Here is a 24313-nt window from a genome sequence, read left to right as displayed (position 1 = left end):
ACTAACTATTACAGGTACATTATGGGAGTACACACACACTCTCTCAGTGTGTGTGTGTGTGTGTGTGTGTGTGTGTGTGTGTGTGTGTGTGTGTGTGTACATTTTTGGGTAACCATGAGGAGAACAACTTATGAATAATACTAAGTCATGTTGTTTTGAAAAAGGAAAAAATCTTAGGGTTTAGGGTTTGTTGATACAGTTTGTACAGCATAAAAATCATTATTTCTATGAAAAGTCCCAATTAAAAATGAAAACCCAACGTGTGTGTGTGTGTGTGTGTGTGTGTGTGTGTGTGTGTGTGTGTGTGTGTGTGTGTGTGTATTTCTAGTGAGTCATTGATATGGGATATTATGCTAAACTGCTTAGTCGCATAGCCAGATGTTTGACTGTCAGCAGTATTATTTTAGTGTTATTGATATTCATATTATTATTTAAAGGGGCACTATGTAGTATTTTTGCGTAAAATTTTGCAGTAAAAACCACTAGGCCAGTGTTATATATTTTGTTCAGTTGAGTACTTAAAATATCCCAAATGTTTCCAACTGTTTGTAAATGTTGAGCTGTCAATCGCGTTATATCTGCACTACCCTCGGTTTAATTCTGCAGAAGCGCTTTACTCTTAGCAGTGTGAACATGTCACAGCGGCGCCGACTGAACGCACAGAGTAACGTCATAACATAAGTTTAAACACACTTAAATGTATCTGATATGATAAACAGCTGCTTTACCTTATAATCATGACCGGAAAAAGCGAAAGTGCGCGCGTCCGGCGACTGTGTCCCGTCATAATAAAATTCCCGGTACTCGCGAGCCGTGTGTGTATAACAATCGCTCCAGTGGCCGTGCTCAGCTCCTCAACACTCGGTCCTGCTCTGCTTTACACTACAGTAACGTTAATAACCGCATCCATCAACATGATTTCTGCCCGAGTCCTATTTTCCCCCGGCTGTGAGGTGAAGACCACATGTCCCAAGATACTGCACTCACACTTGGTGTCATCAAACTACGCCTTTGTTTAGAATAGGCGGCCTCCAGTGGACGGAAAGTTGCATAGTGCACCTTTAATCATATTTTGAATTAGCATGTATTGTGTGTTTTTTACTTTACTAGTTTTTGTATTTCTATTTAGCTATTTTTATTTATTTCTGTTTTAGTCATTTTAGTACTTCCAATTTTACTTTTACCGGTATTTCTGTTAGTTGCAAAGGGAAGTTTTCTTCTATTATTATTTTAATTTTAATTTTAATATCGGTTTAGTGCACAGGGCTGTGACATTTTCAATAAGGATCCTTAGTTAAAGGTCCCATGGCATGAAATTTAAACTTTGAGGGTTTTCAGAATTAATATGAGTTCCCCTAGCCTGAATATTGTCCCCAAGTAGCCAGAAATTTTGATCGGTGTAAATCAAGTTCCGGCTGTCTTTCTCTGCCTTCGAGAAAATGACAAGCCCAGATGAGCTGATGAATTCTCCTGTTATGACGTCATCAGGAAAGGTTTCCTCCGCTTCCTCTGCTTTGCCCGCCCAGAGAATTAGAAGAGAATGGTTTCAGTTTATTAGTCAATGTCAGCAGCACAGGCTTTACCATAAAGATTAGACAGCACCGCCACAAACAGTGAGTAACAGTGTACATTAATGCCTGATCTGGGATCAGTGAGTTCTGATGTGTAGCTAATCATTCAAGTTCACACAGACGTTTAATACTGTCAGTCTGGCCGTCTTGAAGCATCAGTGAATCAAGCCAGTGACTAAAACCATCAACTTGACATTGTTTCTGTTAGTAGCACGAAACAAATCTGTTATTTCAATTATTAAACTACAGAGAGTGAACTGCTGTTATAATGAATGACGCTGTTAACTGCAGCTCTTACTGTATTCATGTCGATGTTGTGTTGTTTGGTAGTTGTGGTGAAAGCATTTTGTGAGAGAAATAACGTTGCAAAGTTCACTCGTGTTTAGTCAGAGATCTCCGATACAAACTAAATAAATTTGCGCGCACACAGCGCTCTCAACAGCTCGGTACAATAACACTTTCTCAGCAATCTTTCCCCAGCTCTCCGTCTCTCTTTGGACTGCCAGCGCTGCAGCTGCTGCTCGCGCCTCACTAAACCACGCCCCCTCTGCCACGTAATCTCATTTCAAATGCAAAGATGTCAGCCAATCACAACAGTGGGTGTTTTCACTGAAGATTCACAGCAGACACGCCTCTTGAAACAGCATTCAAGCAGAGGTCTAATATCAGTATAGAAAAAATGGCATTTATTTCTAAATGACATTGTTTTGATGTAAAAACCATATTAACAATATAAGTACACCTCAGGAAACATTATAAAATAATAATAAAAATCCACGCCATGGGACCTTTAAAGCCAGTACAGGCTTGACTGACTAGTAAGGGCAGGAATGAAGTCTAAATTGCTGACAGCCGACTGGCACAGTCTTACTGAGAAAGAGAGAGCAGCACAGAGAAGAGTGGAGATGATCAGAGATGCACTTTATTCTGTAAATGTAACTGCAGTGCTCGAGTAAGGATGGCCTGGGGCAAGTGTCAGAGAGTTTCAGGTCAGTTGAGGGAACAGCCACATGCCCTATTGGGGCAGGGATTTATCTTTACATTTTTAATAATGCATATACATTTTTTCCCTTGCAAACGTAAATGTTTGCTTTTTAAACCATGCTCATAAACCTTTCTGCTAGGACAGATATTTGGAAAGAGAGTTTTCATATGTGGGAGAACTATCCCTTTATTGTTGAGTTTGGTTGTGTGTTAGTTTCTTGCTCGGTGGATTTGTCTAGAATAGATCTTTACACAAGGGCTGACGTTTCTTTGTCAGTGCTAATTGTTTGTTAAATAGCAAGTCAATGACTGCTTCACAGCTGAGCCACCTCTTGAATTACCAAACTAAAGCCAAACTGTGTGAATTAAAACTCCAGCAGGATCTCCTACACCAACAACCCATCAATATCTCTAACCTTAGCAAACAACATGCTCTTCACTAGCAACCGCTACTAAACTTGTGCTTGAAAAAATTACCAAGCAACACCACAGTCTATTGTAGACAAGTGACAAAATGCCTTTCCTCAATCTCTTGTATTTTATTTGAGGATGGTGTTGTTGAAGTGGCACCAAATTAATTTCCTATTATCACTGTAAAGCTGCTTGAAAGCAATTTGTGTTGTAAAAAGCGCTGTATAAATGGTCAGTTTCCAGTAGGCATTCCTGATGGACTGCAGCATCTTGTGATTGGCACATTGCATCACTTCTCTGTGCACAAAGCCGATGGCTTCTCAACTTTTGTTGTTGCCAGGTTCGGACATGACATCTAAATCCGTTACCTCTCATTGAAAGGTTTTCAGATCTCTGCTAATCACTGGGAACTCCACTTTAGACAGAAAGAGACAGTCTGAGCAACCACAGTGCATTTTTGAGTAGAAATGGAAATGGAGAAGAGGAATTTATGTATAGAGGGCTTTCTTGCCAAGACATGCCCCCTCAGCCATAGTAAGTGGCAAAACATCCTATGACTGCATTCAATTGCGGAAACGGCAAAAAATACAAACGAGTAAAACAAACGGTTATCAGCTTAAATTAAAGCCAGTTGGACTACAATGATCCTTACAACTTACCAAAGAACCAGTGGTCCATGGACATTGACATGAGGCCAGGTTTCCTGACATTTATATGTAACCTACCTGATTTCAAATCCAAGGAAAATATGTGAAGCAAACTTACGAACATTTGATCTACTAGACAGTGCTATAAATACAGTATAGGGAACCCCATTAAAAAACAGGACATTATATCAGAGAGGACCCTTGCTGAGCCTCATGATTGTGTGTTGAGGTCAGTAAGTATCTCAATAAATATAGATCATTTGATCCGTTTATGAGAAGGAAAAGGTAGTTCAGGTTGTAAAATAGTAACTGGTTGTTACTTTTTATCTAATAGCTACTTAATTTTTGATGGTCCACTTTAGACATTCTATTAATTACACAGTACGTAACTTTTGTTTCATGTATACAGTGTATACGTTTTTCTTGATTTACCCTGAAAGAATAAAAGTGAAATGTGACAACATGCCCCATAGATGGGGTATATTGTAACATGAGAAAATTACAGTTTAAAATGTTACCTGATATAATCCAAAAAATATTTTATAATAATTATCTTTTTGAAACAAAATAATTGCATTTTTTAATCATTAAAAATGTACACAGTTTTGACTTTGACAACAAACACATTAATACAGCATACTTAAAAACAGACTAATAATGAATAATTTCTGAATATTTACTCTCAGTCCTGATTTACACTTTTCTCATGGTTTCTCAAAAGAATTCATTCAAGTATAAAATATAATATCATAATTCTAATAGGGGCTCATTGTAATGCAGTGTTACAACACACCACACCTGCGCGACTGGGATTTAAACCATGGCTCGCGTCTTCTGCTGTTAGATCAGCATTAAAGAACGATCTCAACTGTTAAATAACAGATAGAAGATTCAAATAATATCAGATTTTTCTTATTTTAAATAAACGCACAACGCAGAGATGAAAAATAAACTAAAGTAAGAAATTGGTAAAATAAATCAGTGATTATCTTCTAAAGATTTTTTATTTTTTTCCAATTTTTTCGCAATTTTTTCCCCATATAGTGTTTATATGGCAAATAGTTAATACACAAAGTTTCATCATCCTGGCGTGTGGAAAGTGCTAACCCCACGTTGTGCCCCGCGCTCCCCTATGCGAGGGTCGGCCGGATGCATGATGAGTAAGTGCGTACTGAAAGCGATCCGTCTGATTTTTGCACATGTAATATATATATATATATATATTATTTTATTTTATTATTTTTTTTTTTTTCATTTTTTTTTTTCAGTACTTATTTGCATGGGCTGTAACCTGTGCCGAGAGATTGCTCAAAACTGTGCATGTGTCGAACGCCTGTGTAACACATACAAGTGCAAAAAAAAGTATGCTTTGCCAGGCTTTGCGCTCAACTGTCCACGTATGCATAGAAAACTATGTATGCTTTCGGCTTTAGGATTCAGGTTAGTAGAAGAACTTGACATGTAGTTGCAAAGTTACTTATAGTTAGTAGAATGTTTGTTGGGAGATCAAAATAGTGTTAGCGGATGTTAAGCAGACATTCAACTAATACTCTAAGACTGGAAGTTGATATTTATTTCTTATAGCTAGTAGAATGTCTAAAGTGAAAAATAAAGTGTTACCAAAGCTATTTCAAATAAATGAAAAATATATTTAAAAACTTGATAATGATGATTGAAGTGTGTACTTCCACTTGTATAATGTGTAAGGAAAATGTTATAACTTTTTACTTTATGGTAATAGATAACTTGACAAAGCTTTCTTCGTTGCAGCTTGCAAACATTGTTTCCTGGGAGGCTATTAAAAGCTTGTTTACCTCAGAAATCGCACAGATGCCAGTTCAGTCAGATTGGATCAGATGATTTATGCTGGCTCTTGCCTTTTTTACGTGCAGAATGCATCAGACGGTTCATGAGCTGTCTGTTTTTCAGGAATCTGACGCTGCTCTTTGTTTGCTATGGTAAAGCTAAAGACTGTTGTTTTTGTCTAATGCCCCTGACACCTTTCCACGTTTTCAGTCGTAATAATGAAAGCACACATCACCCTCTGTAGAGGGACTGGCTCGTTATCTCTTCATTACTAATTAATGACAGTCTTCATCTGAAATTTGCACTTAAACAGCTGTCGCAGAACTGCAGGCTCGGCCCTTTCACTTATTAAACTCCTTCAGGCCTCTGTGCTGTCTGTCAGCGTTGTGTGTCTGATTGGCACTGGCATTGTATTCGGACATAGTGTGGTGTTTTATCGACATGTGACACTCAAACGCAGTGTTTGCAATGACAGTTACGGGTTTAGATCAGGTGGACCAATGACTTCCAATTCCCAATGCAGTAGTAAATGCTTCAAATGGACCTCCATCAGTTGCATGGAATATTAGTGCCACTTGAGTAAATCTTTCATTAAATCAATACAAATCAATATTTTTTCCCACAATTTTAATTCTAATAAATTAGCGTTCATTTGGTGGTATGTTGGGAGAGGATCATAAAAAATTAATAAAACATGATTCACACCAGACTCCCCTGATTCCAAACAGCTTCAAACTGTTTTTGTTGTTGTTGTTGTGTTTTAGGTCTAATAAGTTGAGGCAATAAGGCATCCGTTACATCACATTTTTTCACAAGGAGAAAACAGTTTTTTAAATTTTTTACTCATACATTTTAATTGACCTTATCAAATATTTGAGTTAGCTATTTCAAACATTTAAATCAAAATGATCAACTTTTTTATTTTTAGTAGTGGAAACTTGGCTAGCTTTCAATACATTTTTGGTTAATTCAAAAATGCTACCTTGCTAAATGGTGACACAATGCTTTACTAGCATTAGCATAGCATAGCATAGCACTTGCTGAATGAGTACAGCTAATCTAACAGAAATGCATCGATTCACTTCAGAAGCCTTTATTAACCCCCCAGAGCCATGTGGAGCACGTTGTTTGACGGACAGATGCTTTTCAAAAACAGAGAAACAATTACTGCTATTATAAAGCTTAGATTAGCCAGGGCTTTTTTTAATATAACATTGATCATCTGAAAGATGAATGTCATATACATCTAGGATGACTTGAGGGTGAGTAAATCATGGACTAATTTTCTTTTTTTGGTGAAATATCCTTTTAAAATGTCACTTTTTTTGTGAACTCAAAAGAAAAAGAACGTTCTAAATACTCATAAAAGTTATTTTGATTGAACTAATTTGTTTAATTTGAGTTGGCTCTACTCAAACCAAATCATTTGAGTCATTTGAGCATTAGGGTTTACAGACGTTTTTTTAAATAATTATGCCTGGGAAAAAAAAATTCTGACAGATTGAAAGCTAACAGGTTACAAAATATTTTTGTGGTATCACTGTGGTAATTAATATCTTGATTCCTGGTTCAGGTATGATGACAACACTAGTAACATTACGGTTACCTTAAAGGGTTTATTTCATTCAAAAATGTACTCGCCCTCATGTCATTCTGAACTTGACTCTCTTCTGCAGAAGAATAAATATAGATCTGTGCACTATTTTAATTTTTTCTTGATTTCACTTCAAGCCAGATGCAAAAACTCTGTAACACGTAAGTTTAGGGTTCAAATCTCACTTTTAACTAGTTGCTCTTTAGCATGCATATTACTAAGATTGCTTTTTCTGCATGACCATATTCTACTTTTCTAATCCTACCCAATAGCTAAACATAACAACTACCGTACCTTACTAACCATTAATAAGAAGTAATTAGGAGTTTGATGCAAAAGTTATTATTAATAATTAGTTAATAGTGAGACTTGGACCCTAAGCTATAGTCGGACCAAAAACTCTATAAAGTGTAATTTAATTGTTCTACATGACTTGTTTACTTGTATTCCAAGTCTTCTTAATCCACAATAAAGAAATTGAAAACTTTAAGTGTTGTTTCTCCCTAATCTTCTGGTTTTTGACTGTTAAAAGCATTATTAGGTCAGAACTCAAGAATCAGATCTCTCCAAAAGCAATATTCACACAGATTTTGTAAACTATGGACTAGTTTCATGATACTTTTTTAACACGCATTGATGATGCTTTTGGTCATTTCCCATTCAGTGCTGTTGTACTGAAAAGAGTGGCCAGGGTATTCGACATAAATTCATCTTTTGTGTTCCACAGAAGAAGAAAAAAATGCATGCAGGTTTGGGAAAATGCGAGGATGGATGAATAAGGTCACGGTCCTCATTGTGAACTGTGTTTCTTTAGCTGTGGTTTGGAACATGATGGTCCAACATATCGCCTGTTAGTCCAGCTGATCATTCTCTTACTCCATCTTGGGCTTTCATACTGGCCCTTGAATATTCAGGGATGTATGAATATTGTTTGTGTATATGTAGATACAATGCGATCATTATCCATTCCCAGACATGGAGGAGGGGTAGGGTTGCACCAACCATTCATAAGTTCTTACAAAAATTAGAATGTAAAGATCACACTAGGGGCTTAGTGCCAGATTTACTAAACAGGGCAAATTACAGTGAGAGCACAATTTCATAAAAGTGCTGATGAGAGTGGATGACACGCAAATTAAAGAACACAGACGCAGCTGGATCATTTGCATAATGACCAACACAATCTACCAAGAACAGCACAAATTAGAGTATGGTTTAAGACATGCTTTTAGGAGGTAAATACTGGCACAAAAAACAGTAAATTGACTACTACACCTTGCGTGATTCATTTAAATACTCTCCTCCCAAAAGTTTTGCGTCTGAAAGGGAAACTCAAATAGGGAAACTGCAATAAGAACACAAAAATAACTTTTCAAGCACTAATTTTACTTTAGTAAATCCTAACAGTAGTGTTTTATGGCAAAAAAGAGGGTTTTTGCGCTGGTGCAAGCTGCTAGTAAACCTGGACTTTAGTAATTAGCTAGTTTGTAACTAAAAATGTACTTTATTTGGTAGCACCATTTGTTCTTAAGGCAGAACGTAAGTAGTAGCTCATAAGATCTCCATAAAATAAGGCACATAATAATGACATTTATCCAGTAGCTGCCTTCAAATGTGTGAGCAGAAGTTGAAATGACTTGATTCTACCTTTTGCCTCACGTAACTAATGGTACAAATGTTGTACTCCTATACAATGATACTTAAAGCTACACTGTGTAACGTTTTAAGTTTATTCTTAGCTAAAAACACTTAGTTCTTTCAAAAATATATGTGCTCATTAATGTATATTTACTTCTTTCACATAATAAAGTATTCTCGTAAGTTTATAATATGCCATTGAAAATACATACGGGTGAGGGGTTTGAATGCCGGTCGCCATGTTGCCCCTCCATCTTGAAAGTACTGTAGCCAAAGAGAGACATACCCATAAATTCAAGCTTCGCCTTTCGTGTTTTAAAACTCGATGGCACCGTGTCGAATGTGAAGAGGGGGATTGCCATGCTAATCTTGGACTAAATCGGCCACCGTAGTAGTTAAAACGAAATCTGAATTGAGAGAAACTAAAACTAATATTCACTGGATGGTCATATACCTTTACACCGCTAGATGGGGGAAAATATCACACAGTGTAGCTTTAAGCATGTATAACATACGTTATTATTAGGTATTTTTGTATTTAAATAACATTTAGAAACTGTATTCAAAATGAATACGACTCAATACATGAATACTGATACAAAAAAAGAAATGACACTGTCCTGCATCTTAAAATGTAAATGAGTGTAAATGTCAGGATTATCGTGTCTAAAGGATTGTCTGAGTTTATTGATGTATTTTATCTGCTGTTTCATTGCAATGCTTACTCTTGTTCTGAGGCTACTTATTTAGTTTATATGTACTATAATTATATAAAATTTCAGCTAAGTTTACTCACTAATATTTAGTGTTGCGTTGTAACGTAGTTGCCCTTTGCGTCAAAACTAGGCTACGGTGTATGTTACGAACATGAACAACTGGCACCTGGTCCCTTGTGTTTTGCCTCTAAGCATGTAGGTCATGGTGGCATTACAGTAAAGCGAGTCATTTACTTACAGTAGGGAGATGTTTAGAGTGAGTAAACAGTCGCTTTTAACTAAAGCGAAACTACTACAGGGCTAATCCACCCGGAGCAAGCGCTCAAGGGCACATTGCTGATGGTTCATGACTTGCTCCGCACGGGTTCTTTGTTTGAACCAGCTACCATCCCATTACAAGCACTGAGGTTTGACTGCTGCACCATAAGCGACTCAATGCGAGTAAATCTGCGGTGCGTATACGTGCTGGGGAGTATTTTGGAGTGCTGTCGGGTTAGTGGGTTATTATGTGTGGGAGGAGGTTCCGCGTGTAGATGCGTGATGCGTGGGCGGATATGTTGAGAGCTCTATTTCAGGAAGACATGGAGCTGACAGAAGAGTCTGGATCAGACCTGTTCACCTAAACACTAGCCGGACACCAGGTGCACGATGAAACGACCACACTGCATATCTTCAGACATTCAGACAGACTGCTGCAGCTGGTAACTCAAGAAAAATGCTGATGTTCGAAATGCTGCGTATAGCAAATGTCCCTTGAATTCCCATGATCTCAATATAGAATCCCCATTCAATTTGGCCCCCTCTCTCTGTTCTCTTTTTCTCTAGTCTCGCTGGTTGAGGTGATTGTCCTCTCCAGAGGCACAGTGGAAAATGTGATGTCATTTTCCTGTATTCTAAACATGTGGTTCCCTTTTGGCTGCCTTTCACTTCAGAAACGCCCAACTGCCGGTTTGAGAGAGACAGAGGGTGTTCCCTCAGGCTTTACTGTCCACGTGTTTTTCTTCCCAAACCTGATTGGCATAATTTTTTCTGTGGTTCTGGTATTTGGAATGTATTTGGAATCTATGACTGTTGTTGTATCAAAAGCAAGCAGCATTTTCAAAGTTCATATTGCCCAAAAAAAATTATTCTGTCATTATTTACTCTTTACAAACCCATAAGATCTTTTTAATGAAATGTTTTTGTCCCTCCATTTGTCTCTCTAATGGCTTGTTTCCGCAGTGCGGTTCAGTAAAGTACAGTATGATTCGGGATTGTAATCCCTGATCCGGGTTGCATTTTCACCGCCAACAGTATGCTTATGATAGGCATGGTGTAGAGATCGACGTCATTCGACATATCAGTTCATAACAACAATGGATGACGTACAACAGATCTTGTTCTTGCTCCTCAGCATGTGGCTGTTGTCACAAGAGGACACAAATGGTTTGAGCCAAGGCTGCAAGGAAAAACACATTCAAAAAACATGCGCATGTGAACATTCTCTGTCAACCAATCAACTTTCTGAAGTGAGTTTAGCTCCACCCTTCAGTAACGGACTATGAAATGACTCCAAAAAAGTGGTACCATACAGTTTGGAATTAGGGTACTATTCACAGCTTCTGCAGTGGAAACAGCAAAAATTGTGTAGTGTTCTGAACTGTACTGAACCGTACCGCTCGGTGGAAACGAGCTATACATTTATCTGAGCAACTGTGAATGTGACTGCACCTTTAAGGCGATGGGGCGTAAAGGCCTTCTTCATCCTTAAATGTTGCACTTTCTTTAGCTAACCATAAATGGAAAAGAAATTAATATTTGAAGAACATCCTGGTCATTCTTTTCAACACAATCCAAGAAACTAGTGGGAATTATTCAGACCAGTTTGTGGGCTGGATCAGTTGATTTATTGAATAGACCTTACTATTCTTTTCTACTCTTGAATGAATTCTCATCTTGGCAATAAAAGTAAATGAATGTGTGAACAATGACTGATGTCAGTCTCACGCAATGTTATCATATGAAGACTTGGATATACAGTACAAAATGTTATAAGGGCCACTTTTATGGTGCTTATTTTGTCATTTTGGAGAACTACAACCCCTGTTCCCTTCTACTCCCATTACACTGGGAAGAGTGACCTGGATATTCTATAAACATGAACCTTTTGTGTTTGGAATGCCATGAAGCAATAACCAAATTTTAATTTTGGGTGAACTATTCCCTCAAATATTAAATCAATCAATCAACTTTATTTATATTGCAACAAAATTTGATTCAGCTGTACAGTCAGTCTGGAGAAAACAGTGGTGTTATCAGCTTAGTTTGATTTATCAAATAGCGACAATGTTGTGCAATCAATATTACAGAATAAATAAGACCTAATAAATACATTTTATTTGTATACATTTAGTTGATTAACTTAGATCATAATTTTAGTGTCCTCAATTGAGCAAGCTGAGCCAAAGGCGACCAAAGGAACCAAAACTCCATCAGGGCATGATGGAGAAAAATAAACCTTTGGAGAAACCAGACTCAGTCGGGGGTGCCAGTTCTCCTCTGGCCTATTAACACACCGTGTATGATTATTATTCTGGCGACCTTACAGGTCAGAAATCAGAATTGGAATATTCAAAATTTCTGGCTATCACGCAAGAGACGGGTGTATTGAGGATGACGCGTCGATTACACAAGAGTATGAATACATGAAAGATCGGAGTTATTGCGCCGGAGATGGGTTTATTGAGGAGGACGTACAGGTGAGGCAAATACAGAGGAGACACTAATTGACACGGTCTCAGCAGACACTCCAGGATGTGTTGGTCATGTCCAGACGCAGGTTCACCATCCGATCCGGACACGGCCCGGATCCAGCCGACTGCAGTAAACCTCGGGATAAACGGAGAGACTAAGGATGTACTCACACTAGGCACGGTTGCCATGAACCGGGCCCGAGTACGATTGTCCCCCCTCCCCACTCCCCCGCTGGCCTGTACTCACATAGGGTTTCAGCATTCGTGCCGGAGCACGCTTACGTCATTATGGTGCGGCGGTTTCGGGTTTCAGCATTCGTGACGGAGCACGCTTACGTCATTATGGTGCGACGGTGTCAGGATAAACAGGAAGAGCGGCGCTCTGAACACAATGGAGTCCATTGCTCTGTTTTCTTTGTGGATAATTTTGTGTCGTTTGGTCCACGGTGGTCCACAGCCCTCTCACAGCCTGTTGTTAAACAGATGTGTCGCCTTAGTGGCGCGAAAATGTTCACGTAATCGTGCTGCTCGTATTATGAGGTTTGCAAGGTACCAGCTGAAGTGCAGCAAGGACTTTGCAGCTTTGATTACGGACTCCAGCACGGTTAGCGCTCACACTGCATGTGAACCGCACCCGAGTCCAACTGATCCGTGCTCTGGCCCACCTCTTCCAATCGGGCCAGGGCCGGCTAATCGAGCCGCGCCCGGGCACGGTTCGGAGCACTCACACTAGTCAAACGAACCGCGCTTTGGTATTCAAACGCACTTGGGCACGGTTCAAACTGGCTAGTGTGAGTACACCCTAACATTAGTGTAGATGGCATTTTTATGATGTAATGAGTACATGAAGTGTTATGGGGAGTGTTCCCGGTTTCCTGACTTACTGTTATTGTTTCATTTATCCAGTAGTATAGACCTCAGTCACTTTTGTTCTTCATCGCACCTGTTCTTAGTCAGTGTTAAAATAATCCTTTGTGTACATATTCAATACCAGTGTGTCACTCAGTGCCAACCCCATCCCTTTTTCAAGACAAAACATTTCTGTTTATCCCCTAAAGGATTGTTTTAGATCCGATACACAGGTTATCACATACAGCAACTTCTTAAAATGAAAAGCCTATCTGTGATCTCAGTGGCATCTTACCTCACACTCTGCAGTCAGACAAGCCTGGACAAATGGGGAATTTCTGATCATTTAAACAGAGTTGATTGTGCAAGCAGTTTAGTAAGAATGTGTTTATGTAGCTGTACTGCTCAATAAGATTCAACAACAAATGATATCTCTCTCTCTCTCTCTCTCTCTCTCTCTCTCTCTCTCTCTCTCTCTCTCTCTCTCTCGTTGTAGGGCTGGAAGGGCTCCCCCTCATGGCAGGGTCAAAGACTACTGTGTTCACCCTCTTCTACAGAAGGTGAGTGTCCATGTTTATGTTGTTTATTTGAACATGCAAATACATGTGAGATTTGCATCACTGAGATGGTTTGCACAAACTAGTGCTCTGCTGTGACCGCCTACTTATGGGTCTCACAAGCGTGTTTTTCTCTAAAGACATTTCAGAAAATTCTTTAATAAATAGTTCAAAGCCTTGAACCGACCAGCTGGCTCTGAGAACATACCATATACACAACAAATAATAATTGATATGAAGTAAATATTTGAACATCTGAGAGAAAAGACAAAGAGTAATGTAATATTCTTAATCGTATCACTTGTAAGTGTAATCAAATGAAATGTCCCTTATTAACTAGTTAGCTAGCTACCATAGCTAATGTTATGCTGGATTCAGACTATACGATATCAGCCAGACTTGATTTGGCATGATTTGTTTGATGTTGAGTGTCGTGATTCGTAAACGACAGCAGGCGTCGGGACACATGACGCTGCATCTAAACACTTAAAGGGGTGATGAATTGAGAAATCATCTTTTCCTTGAGCATTTGATATATAAAAGGTCATGGTAATATAAGAATATCCTGTAGGTTTCAGAGCTGAAAACGTCCTTGTTAGTCACAGAAAAGCTTTTATAGACACCAGGCCCAGAAAATGTTTTCGCATCTTGACTTCATCGACTGACAAAACACCGCCTTTACAGAATAATAAGCACGTGTAGTTCAGTAGCCCCGCCCACTGACTCATGGAGCCGTTCAGATTGCACTAGCCAAGAAAATCTTTCTTGCATGAAGATAGCAAGATATTCCGGTCGATGCTGGATTTGCAGACATATTGATATTAAAACACAATGCTGTTTTTTCTATATTGGATCCGACACGAGGAATGGTGCAACACACTTATGTGAGTAAAACGTGTTTTTCATATGTGATAGTATTGCATTGTTATAGATCAGTTTGCTTATGTGTACGTGTCTAACAGAATATACCTTAGCTTTAGCACGCTGGACAGACATGTATTGGCCAGGGCTCACAAAGCCCACTCTATCTGCTATTCTCTCTCTCTTGACTTGACATTTGAAGGGCACGCTCGTGCACAGTTCACGCTTATATCGAACTATCTAAACAACCTCTCCCTGATGTGAACTGAACTGAAAGGGGCATAGATATGATAGGAGCTGAAGCTCATTAAATATGCAAATATTATCCAATCCTAGCCGTGGGCATTTACTTCCAAGTCTCCAGTGCAGCAAGGCCATCAAAACCCAGCGTTTTGAAGAGAGCCTTAAAACCAGTGTAGAAAATAGCTTATTACTTATAGTTACAATGTTTTTGAATGTAAAAACCACACGAACGTCATTAGTTGACCTCAGATTGAAAAAAGAAATAATTCTTGTAAATGATAGTAGAGGTGCTTCAAGATCTAGCTTCAAGATTGTAGTCCTGTATAGTTGAATAAAGGATGCTATACAATGCTAGTATCATTCTGATCATTTACCTGTTTCTGTAAACATTTGCCAAACAGGTTTTATCATTGTGTAATGTAGAACCTTTGACTTTACATGCAACCAAATCATCCAGAATAGCCGCTTTTCCATTCTCACGCCAAACCGTTTTCATTGTTTAACTCGTGCCAATCCGGCTTAGCCGGTATGGGTATGGTTTTATTTTCCACTGTGAGGCTGATAACAGAGCTCTTTAGGGTGAAATACAAATGTGTCAGTCGTTGCCTGTGTAACACAAGAGTTAGACAGGAGTCAATCCTGAGTGTGACGTTGTTACACGCATTCTACCATCATGCGTTCTCTAGGCCAGAGCAGTTCGTAGTTATGGCATGCCGAACCAAGCCCAAGTGGAAATATAACTGGAACCCTACCTTCCTTCCTTTTTTTTTTTTAAAACAGCATATGCTGGTTAGGTATGTTTTAAAGCACTACAGCTTGTTTGAGCTGCTCCTTAGTTGGTCATGAGCTGGTTTAAGCTGGTCAAGTGCTGGTTCTAAGCAATTAGCTCCAGCTCAGGACCAGTGTAAACCAGCTCATGACCAACTAAAGACCAGCATAAACCAGCTCAAACCAGCTGCCATGCTTCAAAACATACCAAAGCAGCATATGCTGTTTTTTTCAACGGGGTTACATTCTTAGAACCATTTGGCCCGATGGTGGAAAAGCAGTTGTTGATTGTATCCATAATCAGACAGATGCCTCATTCAGACTGAAAGCCTTCAGGTAAACACCCCAATCAATCCAACTGAGCTCAATCCGAATGATATTTCGATCGGATTGAAATGGGTGGTGTAGACTATGTAGACCTGAAATAATCTGATCACTAAGAGAGAGAAAAAAATCTAGCATGTACATTTTCTCAATCGGATTCAAAAATTCCAGTGGGTGCGTTTACATGCACGTTCTTAAGCTGATTATGCGTAATAAGCCGACAAAAAACATGGTCATGTATACGCGGTAACCCGTTTTCTTTTATCAGAGTAAGGTCATAAACGGCGTAAGCATAAACCGGTCGGGACAGGTAGTTTTTTGCCTCTTACCTCGATTTTGCGCTGCATGTAAACGCACAAACCTGCTTTTTGTCGGTTTATTGAAGTGCGCATGTGTGATAGGTGACAAAAGAATGCAAACTTAGAGCAGATTTAAATGCATCCAGACTGAGTGAGCTAGTGTTTTGCATGAAATAAGGACATATATCACAAACGCAGACTTCTTTAAGACCCAGAAAATTGTAAAGATGTGTTATTCTCATCACATGCAGCAGAAGTAGAAGGGGTTCAGTCAAAATGCTGCATCTGTAACTGATGAGGGATAATATGAGCCGGAAATCTCCCGCTGACACGGTGCACACTTTATTTAACATCACAACTGACGAAACATTTGAAAAACTCAGAGTCAGATATACGGACATAATTATTTTTGACGTCACTACAAGGAAATAACCCGGTTTATTAATAAAGTCATGTAAACGCAGTGTACTTGGATTGCAGTTTACTGGTTTGCATGTAAATGGGGGTAAACTGGTTATTTCAATAAGCTAATTTTTTGAGTTATCAGCTTACTGGTGTGCATGTAAACGCACCCAGTGATATCTGTGTTTTTATAGATTCTTACGAACATGCATATGTTTATTTACGTCTTGCGGACTGGCCAGTGGAGAAGACTGAATATTTACCTATGTTTGCTTATGACATAAATGTCAGCCTTCTTTTTAGGTAGGTCATCGAGGCTAAAACTGCACGTATGCTTTCGGTAGCTTTGGTAACATTATCACGGTTATCCAGAACCTTGAAATGCTTCTTACGAAGCCACTCCTTCATTGCCCAGGCAGTGTGTTTTGGATCATTGTCATGCTGAAAGACCCAGCCACATTACATCTTCAATGCCCTTGCTGATGGAAGGAGGTTTTTTACTCAAAATCTTATGATACATGGCCCCTTTCATTCTTTCCTTTTCAATGGATCAGTCGTCCTGGTCCCTTTGCAGAAAAACAGCCCCAAAGCATGTTTCCACCCCCATGCTTCACAGTTAGGTATGATGTAACTTAGCATTCTTTCTCATCCAAACATGACAAGTTGAGTTCTTACCAAAAACTTCTATTTTGGTTTCATATGACCATATGACATTCTCCTAATCCTCTTCTGGGTCATCAGAATGCTCTCTAGCAAACTTTAGACAGGCCCGGACATGTACTGGCTTAAGCAGGGGGACACGTCTGGCACTGGAGGACTTGAGTCAATGGCAGCGTAGTGTGTTAATGATGGTAGCCTTTGTTACTTTGGTCCAAGCTCTCTGCAGGTCATTCACTAGGTCCCCCTGCGTGGTTCTGGGATTTTTGCTCACCGTTCTTGTGATCATTTTGACCCCACAAGGTGAGATTTTGCATGGTGCTCCAGATCAAGGGAGTCTATAAGGGGTCTTGTATGTCTTTCCTTTTCTAATAACTGCTCCCACGGTTGATTTTTTTCACACCAAGCTGCTTACCTATCACAGATTAAGTCTTCCCAGCCTGGTGCAGGTCTACAATTTTGTTTCTGTTGTCCTTTGACAGATCTTTGGTCTTGGCCATAGTGGAGTTTGGAGGTTTGAGGTAGTGGACAGGTGTCTTTTATACTGATAACGAGTTCAAACTGGTGCCATTAATACAGGTAATGAGTGGAGGACACTCTGTGAGAGCCAGAAATCTTGCTTTTTTTGTAGGTGACCAAATACTTATTTTCCACCGTAATTTGCAAATAAATTCTTTAAAAACATCACAATGTGTTTTATCTGGATTTTTTTCCCTCATTGTGTCTCTCATAGTTGAAGTGTACCTATGATGAAAATTAGAGGCCTCTCTCATCTTTTTAAGTGGGAGAACTTACACAATTGGTGGCTGACTAAATACCGCATCTCAGCGGTAGATTGTAGATTTTCACAAGTTTCTAATTTGGAAATGTGACTTCACTTCGCATTCTGTAGCATTCTCCAAGAAGGAAGTCTGACTTTCGGAGTAGGAATGAAATGCATTCAAGGTGTAAAGGTTTGCCTCATTTAAACTCTTTATTAATAAGGATAAAAATATTGTTCACCATTTATGCGCATTAAAAAATAGGTATGTGAACCTGAACCACAAAACCATAAAAGTCCTTTTTTATATTTGAGATTCATGCATCATCTGAAAGCTGAATAAATATGCATTCCATTGATGTTTGGTTTGTTAGGACAAGATTTGACCAAAGTCTGAGGGTGCAAAATATCTATATATTGAGAAAAACGCCTTTAAAGTTGTTTAAATTAAGTTCTTAGCAATGCAAATTACTACTATTAATACATTTTTGATATATTTGTGGTAAGAAATTTACTAAATGTCTTCATGGAACATGATCTTAACCTTAATATCCTAATGATCTTTGGCATAAAAGAAAATCGATAGTTTTAAACCATACAATGTATTGTTGGCTATTACCACACCAATATACCGGTGTGACTTATGACTGGTTTCATGCTCCAGGGTCACATGATATTTGCCTTTTAAGATGAATGAGAAAGCTAACAAATAGCACTCTCTCTACCACCTTGAACTCAGCACAGCTCCAAGGCACCATTCATAGTGCTTTGTGGGTAATGTAGTTCTGTTGCCACAACTACACTGCTGTAGAGTAGATCTGACTGGATGGGTGAGGGGGTCAGTCTGCATGAAGAGAGCAATGAATCTCTGTGGCACCAAGACAAATTATACCCAGCAGGTCAGGGGAGGTGAAGACATATAGAGGGGTATGAATGCGAACTGTTAACTCTGTGCACTGTAGAGAGAATGATTTACATCTCAGTGGATTTTAATAACAGTTGGATCACGGCACACTGCATTTAAACAGAGCAGATTCAAACCTTTAATGCTGTCTGATGTTCTGTACTTAAGCTACTTGTACACCCTGACCCATGTTGAGGAAGATAACTGCAACCCGCCAGGCTACAAGATACCCATAATATGTTAGAGTTAAAGTAGAGTCAATCTGTGATTTTTTTTATTGCCACTTTGCAATGTACAAACAAAATAAATGACCTAATTTAAGATATATATAATGGGCAATGTCGTTTTAATTAAATTACATCTACAATCAGAACAGCACAGTCTCAATTCTTATTTAACTAATAGAGCTAATAAAACAGAAAAAACCCAGAGTGATCATTGAAATAAACCATCTGAATGAACTAAATTGCTGAAATGAATCTTCCCATATTAAAGTTAGTTTAAAGGTTTTCCCTGAAACTCATCCTGAATAAAATAAGGGCATATGAAGTCTTTAAAAAAAAAAAAAAACAAGTATGTTTTCATTTTTCTGGATTCTGTTTTATGATTCAATACAAATTAACATAGAGCTTTAATAATATAATTAAACCATTTAATTTAATTAAGCTGTATTTAATTTAATCAAATACATTTTTATCAATTTCTTTAATCTTTTTTTGCTGCACAACAGAGTTTCAACCGAAAATGCAAATTCTGTCATTTACTCACCCTTAAGTTGCTTCACACCTTTTTTAATTTCTTCCCTCTGCTGAACACAAAAGAAGATATTTTGAAGAATGTTGGTAACAAACGGGTGTTTCCAAAGCTGTTTAGCTACCCTTATTCTTCAAAATATCTTTTGTGTTCAGCAGAAGAAATAAATTCATACAGGTTTGGAGCAACCTGAGGGAGAGTAAATGATGACAGAATGTTTCATTTTTTCCCCCTTTAAGTCTGCTTGAATATGTGTAGTAGACAAAATTGTGCAGCTCATTCACACAGAAATGTAGACTTCATATTTAAATAGCCGTCTTTTGCAGTTTAGCATTCACAGAGTCAGACACTAGTGTATATCTACATTTTTATCTTTCAATTTAATTCAGTTTTTATGACGGATTCTGCAATTCTGTCTGCATTTTCTGCACAGTGGAAATAATAGGGTCCTAATAAGACTACAGCCCTGCATATGCCCCTGGAAAATGCTCTTTAAGTCAGGGTGCCAAAGCCACTGACCAATCTTTCGCCCTGTTCATTTCTATGTGAAAATCACCTTTGAGAGAGAAGTAAAATTGTAATGCCCTAGCCCCTTTAACCTGCTGGTCTCAAACCAGGAATTCATTGTGTCGAAGCCGAAGCAAAACAAAGCTAGACTGCACAAAACTATTCGCCACCATGATTATCACTGAAGCTGTCTGCACTGGAAGTGCCTGATGTGTTCAGTTGACAGACATCCAGTTTGTATGAATCACATTGCACAGAGGCTCCAGACACTTTATTTTACCTGTCTGTTTGATTTACATATTTTTATTTTTATTTTTATTGATTGCTATGAAGTTTATGCGAGCATAAAGAAAGTGAATCAAATATCTTTTGATGTTAAAGGGGTCCTGAACTGCATTGTTGTATAATATTTTCTGTGGTGTCTTTTATAATCTTAGAATGAGTTTTACATCAACAATCGTTAGAACATAATTTAGAAATAAAAGCGATGAGCATTGTAACCGATCATAGACATGTTGAGCGTGTGAATGCAGTGATCTCATCATTGCAACTCGATTTCTGCACACTAACGAATGCTTTCTTCTTAACTAACAGTGCAAACACAATATAAATAAGAGATTCGTTGATTATTATGTGAGTTTTGGTGCAAGTCCAGAACTCAATCAGTGAGAATCTTGCGCTGCTTGATTGACAGCTATTTTAAAAGGGAGCATTCTTTGATCGCTTTCTATATATAATTTAATCATTTTCATTCCACCAAAGCACTATTCGCACGGGATTAGTGTTATCTAGGGACCTCTGTGATTTAGAAATTACTCCCCCACATCTGAGTTTTGCGTGGCGCATTCGCACGGGATAAGCAAGCCTGTGATTTTACTCGAATTTTCCCGGATATGATGTCAAGACTTCGTTATAGATATATAGCTGTATGAAATCATAAACAGGCATCGATATCGTTTTGATTATTTTATAGTAATAAATAAACATAATTTCCTTCAGTTAGCGAACAGACGCCATGAACTGAGCACAGACAGTAGGAATCAGATTTCATTCATCACGAGTGAGACGCTGACAATATACGGCGGAAGATTCAGGTTCAGAGCTAAATGTTAAAGCGCCCATTTAAACGAGCTTGTCATTGTACTGTACTGTTATGTTTTTCATTAAGAATAGTATTAAAGTTAATATTAAACACACCATCAGTTTACTCCCAAATTGATACTCATTCTAAAGTGAAAGTATAATCCGTGCGGCTGCACGGGAATTCATAACGGTGCGCATTATGAATGCAGACTTTATTCTTCGTGAAAGATAAAGATAGAAATGCTCACAGGGAAAAAAACCTTGCAAAAATTATAAACGATCCGCCTAATCCTGGCCAAATCACAGAGATGCCGATTCGCACGGGACTACTATTATCACAGGACCTCGCTGTTGGGGAAATATGGTAGGTAATTTGCGGGGGAATTTTTACTTTACAAATTACAGACATGGCCGATTCGCACGGGATTAAGATCACAGACATTCTCTGCAATTATTACAAATCACCAGAGGTCCCCAGATAATACTAGTCCCGTGCGAATAGGGCATAAGAGATGCAATGTGAAGTTGACCGTTTAGTCGCTGGTTTGGTTTACTGACTCAAAGCACCTGACTGTACATGAATCATTACATATCACTGATTACAGATCAGACATTAGAATTATTTACATGTTGCTGCATTACTGTTGAATCCGTATTGTAAAAGTCTGTTTGCAAAGTCTATGCTAAAATTGTGACTGTTTTACCAAAGAATCCACATGTGTACCGCATACAAATAAATAATGCTCAACTGAGACATTCACATTGTTGAAAAGAAATAACCACATTCCTAGCATTAGGATCATTTGGAAAGTAATCCTGTATTGCGCTTCTCTCCTCGTCATCTCACTAACACACCAGTGGGCGGGGCAATGATGAAGTAGACGTTGATTTTCCTCTGCTATGGTGGTCTTTAACCTATGTATTACATTGGCACATTCCAGAACGAGCCGTTCACTGGTCTAGTGTTGTCAAAAGTACTGACCGCGATGCCTAGTCTGTACTGAAATGTTTAAAAAATGTGACTCATTGAGCTGGAATCGTAAACACCTCTGACTGGCCATTGTGCTCTCACTGTGCCTGTAATTGGCTACAATGATCAACGCATGGGAGCGTTTGAAAGCACATGGAAGTGTTTAAAATTGTTTTGAAAGCGGGAGCGCGAGCGTTTGAAAGTTCAAGCAGGCAAGTTTCAGTTCAAAAACTTAAAGATATTCAGTTCTGAAACTTACATGACAGATGTATATGTCAAAAGCTCAAGGAAAATCGATTTTCTCAGTTCATGTCCCCTTTAAAATAGGTTCTTAACACTCATAAAGCTGTACTCAAGCCATTTATGTCACCCTTTAACTCTGAAGTCAATGGAAACGGGGACATAATGAAAGTGAATCAAATTACTTTGGATGTTTAAATAGATTCTTAAAAGATTCTTAACTCGCAAGACCTTAGTAACATCATTTATTTCATCATCCAGCTCTGAAGTCAATGGAAACATGGGCATAAAGAAAGTGAATCAGATTACTTTGGTTGTTAAAGCAGGTTCTTAAAACTCGTAAGACTGTAATTGTCATTGTTCAATGGAAATATGAGAAGAAGGAAAATAAGAGTGGAGTCCATCACCATGAGGGGGCTGAATGACACTCTCTAACGACTTCAGTATTTATCATCTAGACATCCGATCTCACTGCACAGTATCGCGGACCCCCTCAGACTCATTAAACATAACGACTGCAGTAATGAGGCAGTATATAAATGGGAAGCTGCAAGCCCCTTGGTGAATACGGCTTACGAAGAGCTGTGGATCAGCTCTGGATCTGTCTACGGGACAGCTCGAAGGGACAAGATGCACTGACATTACACTGTGATGTGATGCCTGTCCTGCTGTTCGCTCTGGAGAGAGCATTCATAACTTGGCTGGCTGGACAGTTCTAATGCTGCAGTAGTGTGGTGAATACTCCCATCATTCAACAAGGCCCAGTGGTTCCCCTTTACTGTCATTACAATACTGCCCCCTGCTGGCAATCTACTCCCCTACAGTTCACATAAGTCCCTTACACACTCCCATACACACTCTCTGTACTCCAAGGGCTCAGTTCAGTAGTCAGAGCACTGATCAAGGAGTCTCAATCGCAGAACCCTTCCAGGGTACTGAAACGTTCGTTCTTTAAAATGTCCCACAATGCACCATGAAAACCAGGGAGCATTGATGCTTATCCCCTAACAAAAGCTCTGAAGCGGGAAACAAGTTGCGCGAGCCAACTCACTACACATTACGACGTGATAGATATATTTTAAAATACAAAGCATTATTTTAGATAATAGCATAAACATACATCCAGGTAATGAACATAATGTGCATAATCTAGCTAACATTTATAATTTATTTACAGCTAAAATGTTGAACTTATATGTAATAAAGTATTTATTATAATGTACTTTTTTTTATAAAGCATTATGTCAGATATATATCAGCTCTGTTACTGTTCATAAATACCAGAAATGGTGTTTTACAATAAGTATGTTGTCACTTCCCTGGAAAGAGTCATCAGAGTCCCAATGTGTGGTGAGCCAGCGTCCTTTACCATCCTTACCAGGGCCTTAATTCCTCAACATGATATACTGATTCACAAGCTAGAGAGGCGCACCTCTAGTCAAGTCACTTTTATCTCGCTTTTTACAATACATATTGTTTCAAAGCAGCTTTACAGGGATAACAGGGAAATAATGCAGCAAAGTTTTGGCTATACAGCAGCTCTGGAAGAAAATAGTTTCACAGTCCAGTTTACACTGCAAAAAATGCTTTTCTTACTTAGTATTTTTGTCTTGTTTCTAGTCCAAACATCTAAAAATTCTTACATTAAGAAACATTAACTAGACAGTCTTGTGTTAGGAAAAAATAACTCAAAATGAAGACTGTTTTTGCTTAAAATAAGCAGAATAATCCACCAATGGGGTAAGCAAAATAATCTTAATTCAAACCTAAAACAACAATATTATTCTTACCCCATTGGCAGATTATTTTGCTTATTTTAAGCAAAAACTCTCTTCATTTTGAGTTATTTGTTTCCAAAACAAGACAATAACTTTTGCTTGTCTATTACATGTTTCTTAATGTAAGAATTTTTAGATGTTTGGACTAGAAACAAGACAAAATACTAAGTAAGAAAAGCAGTTTTTGCAGTGATAAAATGTGAGTTCAACCAAAAATGAAAATACACAAACAAATAAAATTCCGGCTGATTTGCGGGTG

At 38.5% G+C, this 24313-nt stretch overlaps 1 protein-coding gene across 1 annotated transcript in view; it reads left to right on the top strand.

Annotated features, from left to right (window-relative positions):
• Positions 1-24313, top strand: part of mcu (mitochondrial calcium uniporter) — a 158943-nt gene that overhangs the window by 116696 nt on the left and 17934 nt on the right. Inside the window, exon 4 of the mRNA XM_067421755.1 lies at positions 13445-13508. Coding sequence (XP_067277856.1) covers positions 13445-13508 — 64 coding nt within the window. The remainder of the gene's footprint in view (positions 1-13444; positions 13509-24313) is intronic.

This window comes from Pseudorasbora parva, chromosome 17 (assembly GCF_024679245.1).
Source record: "Pseudorasbora parva isolate DD20220531a chromosome 17, ASM2467924v1, whole genome shotgun sequence".
Taxonomy (NCBI): Eukaryota; Metazoa; Chordata; class Actinopteri; order Cypriniformes; family Gobionidae; genus Pseudorasbora; species Pseudorasbora parva.
This window is presented reverse-complemented; position numbering and strand designations above follow the sequence as displayed.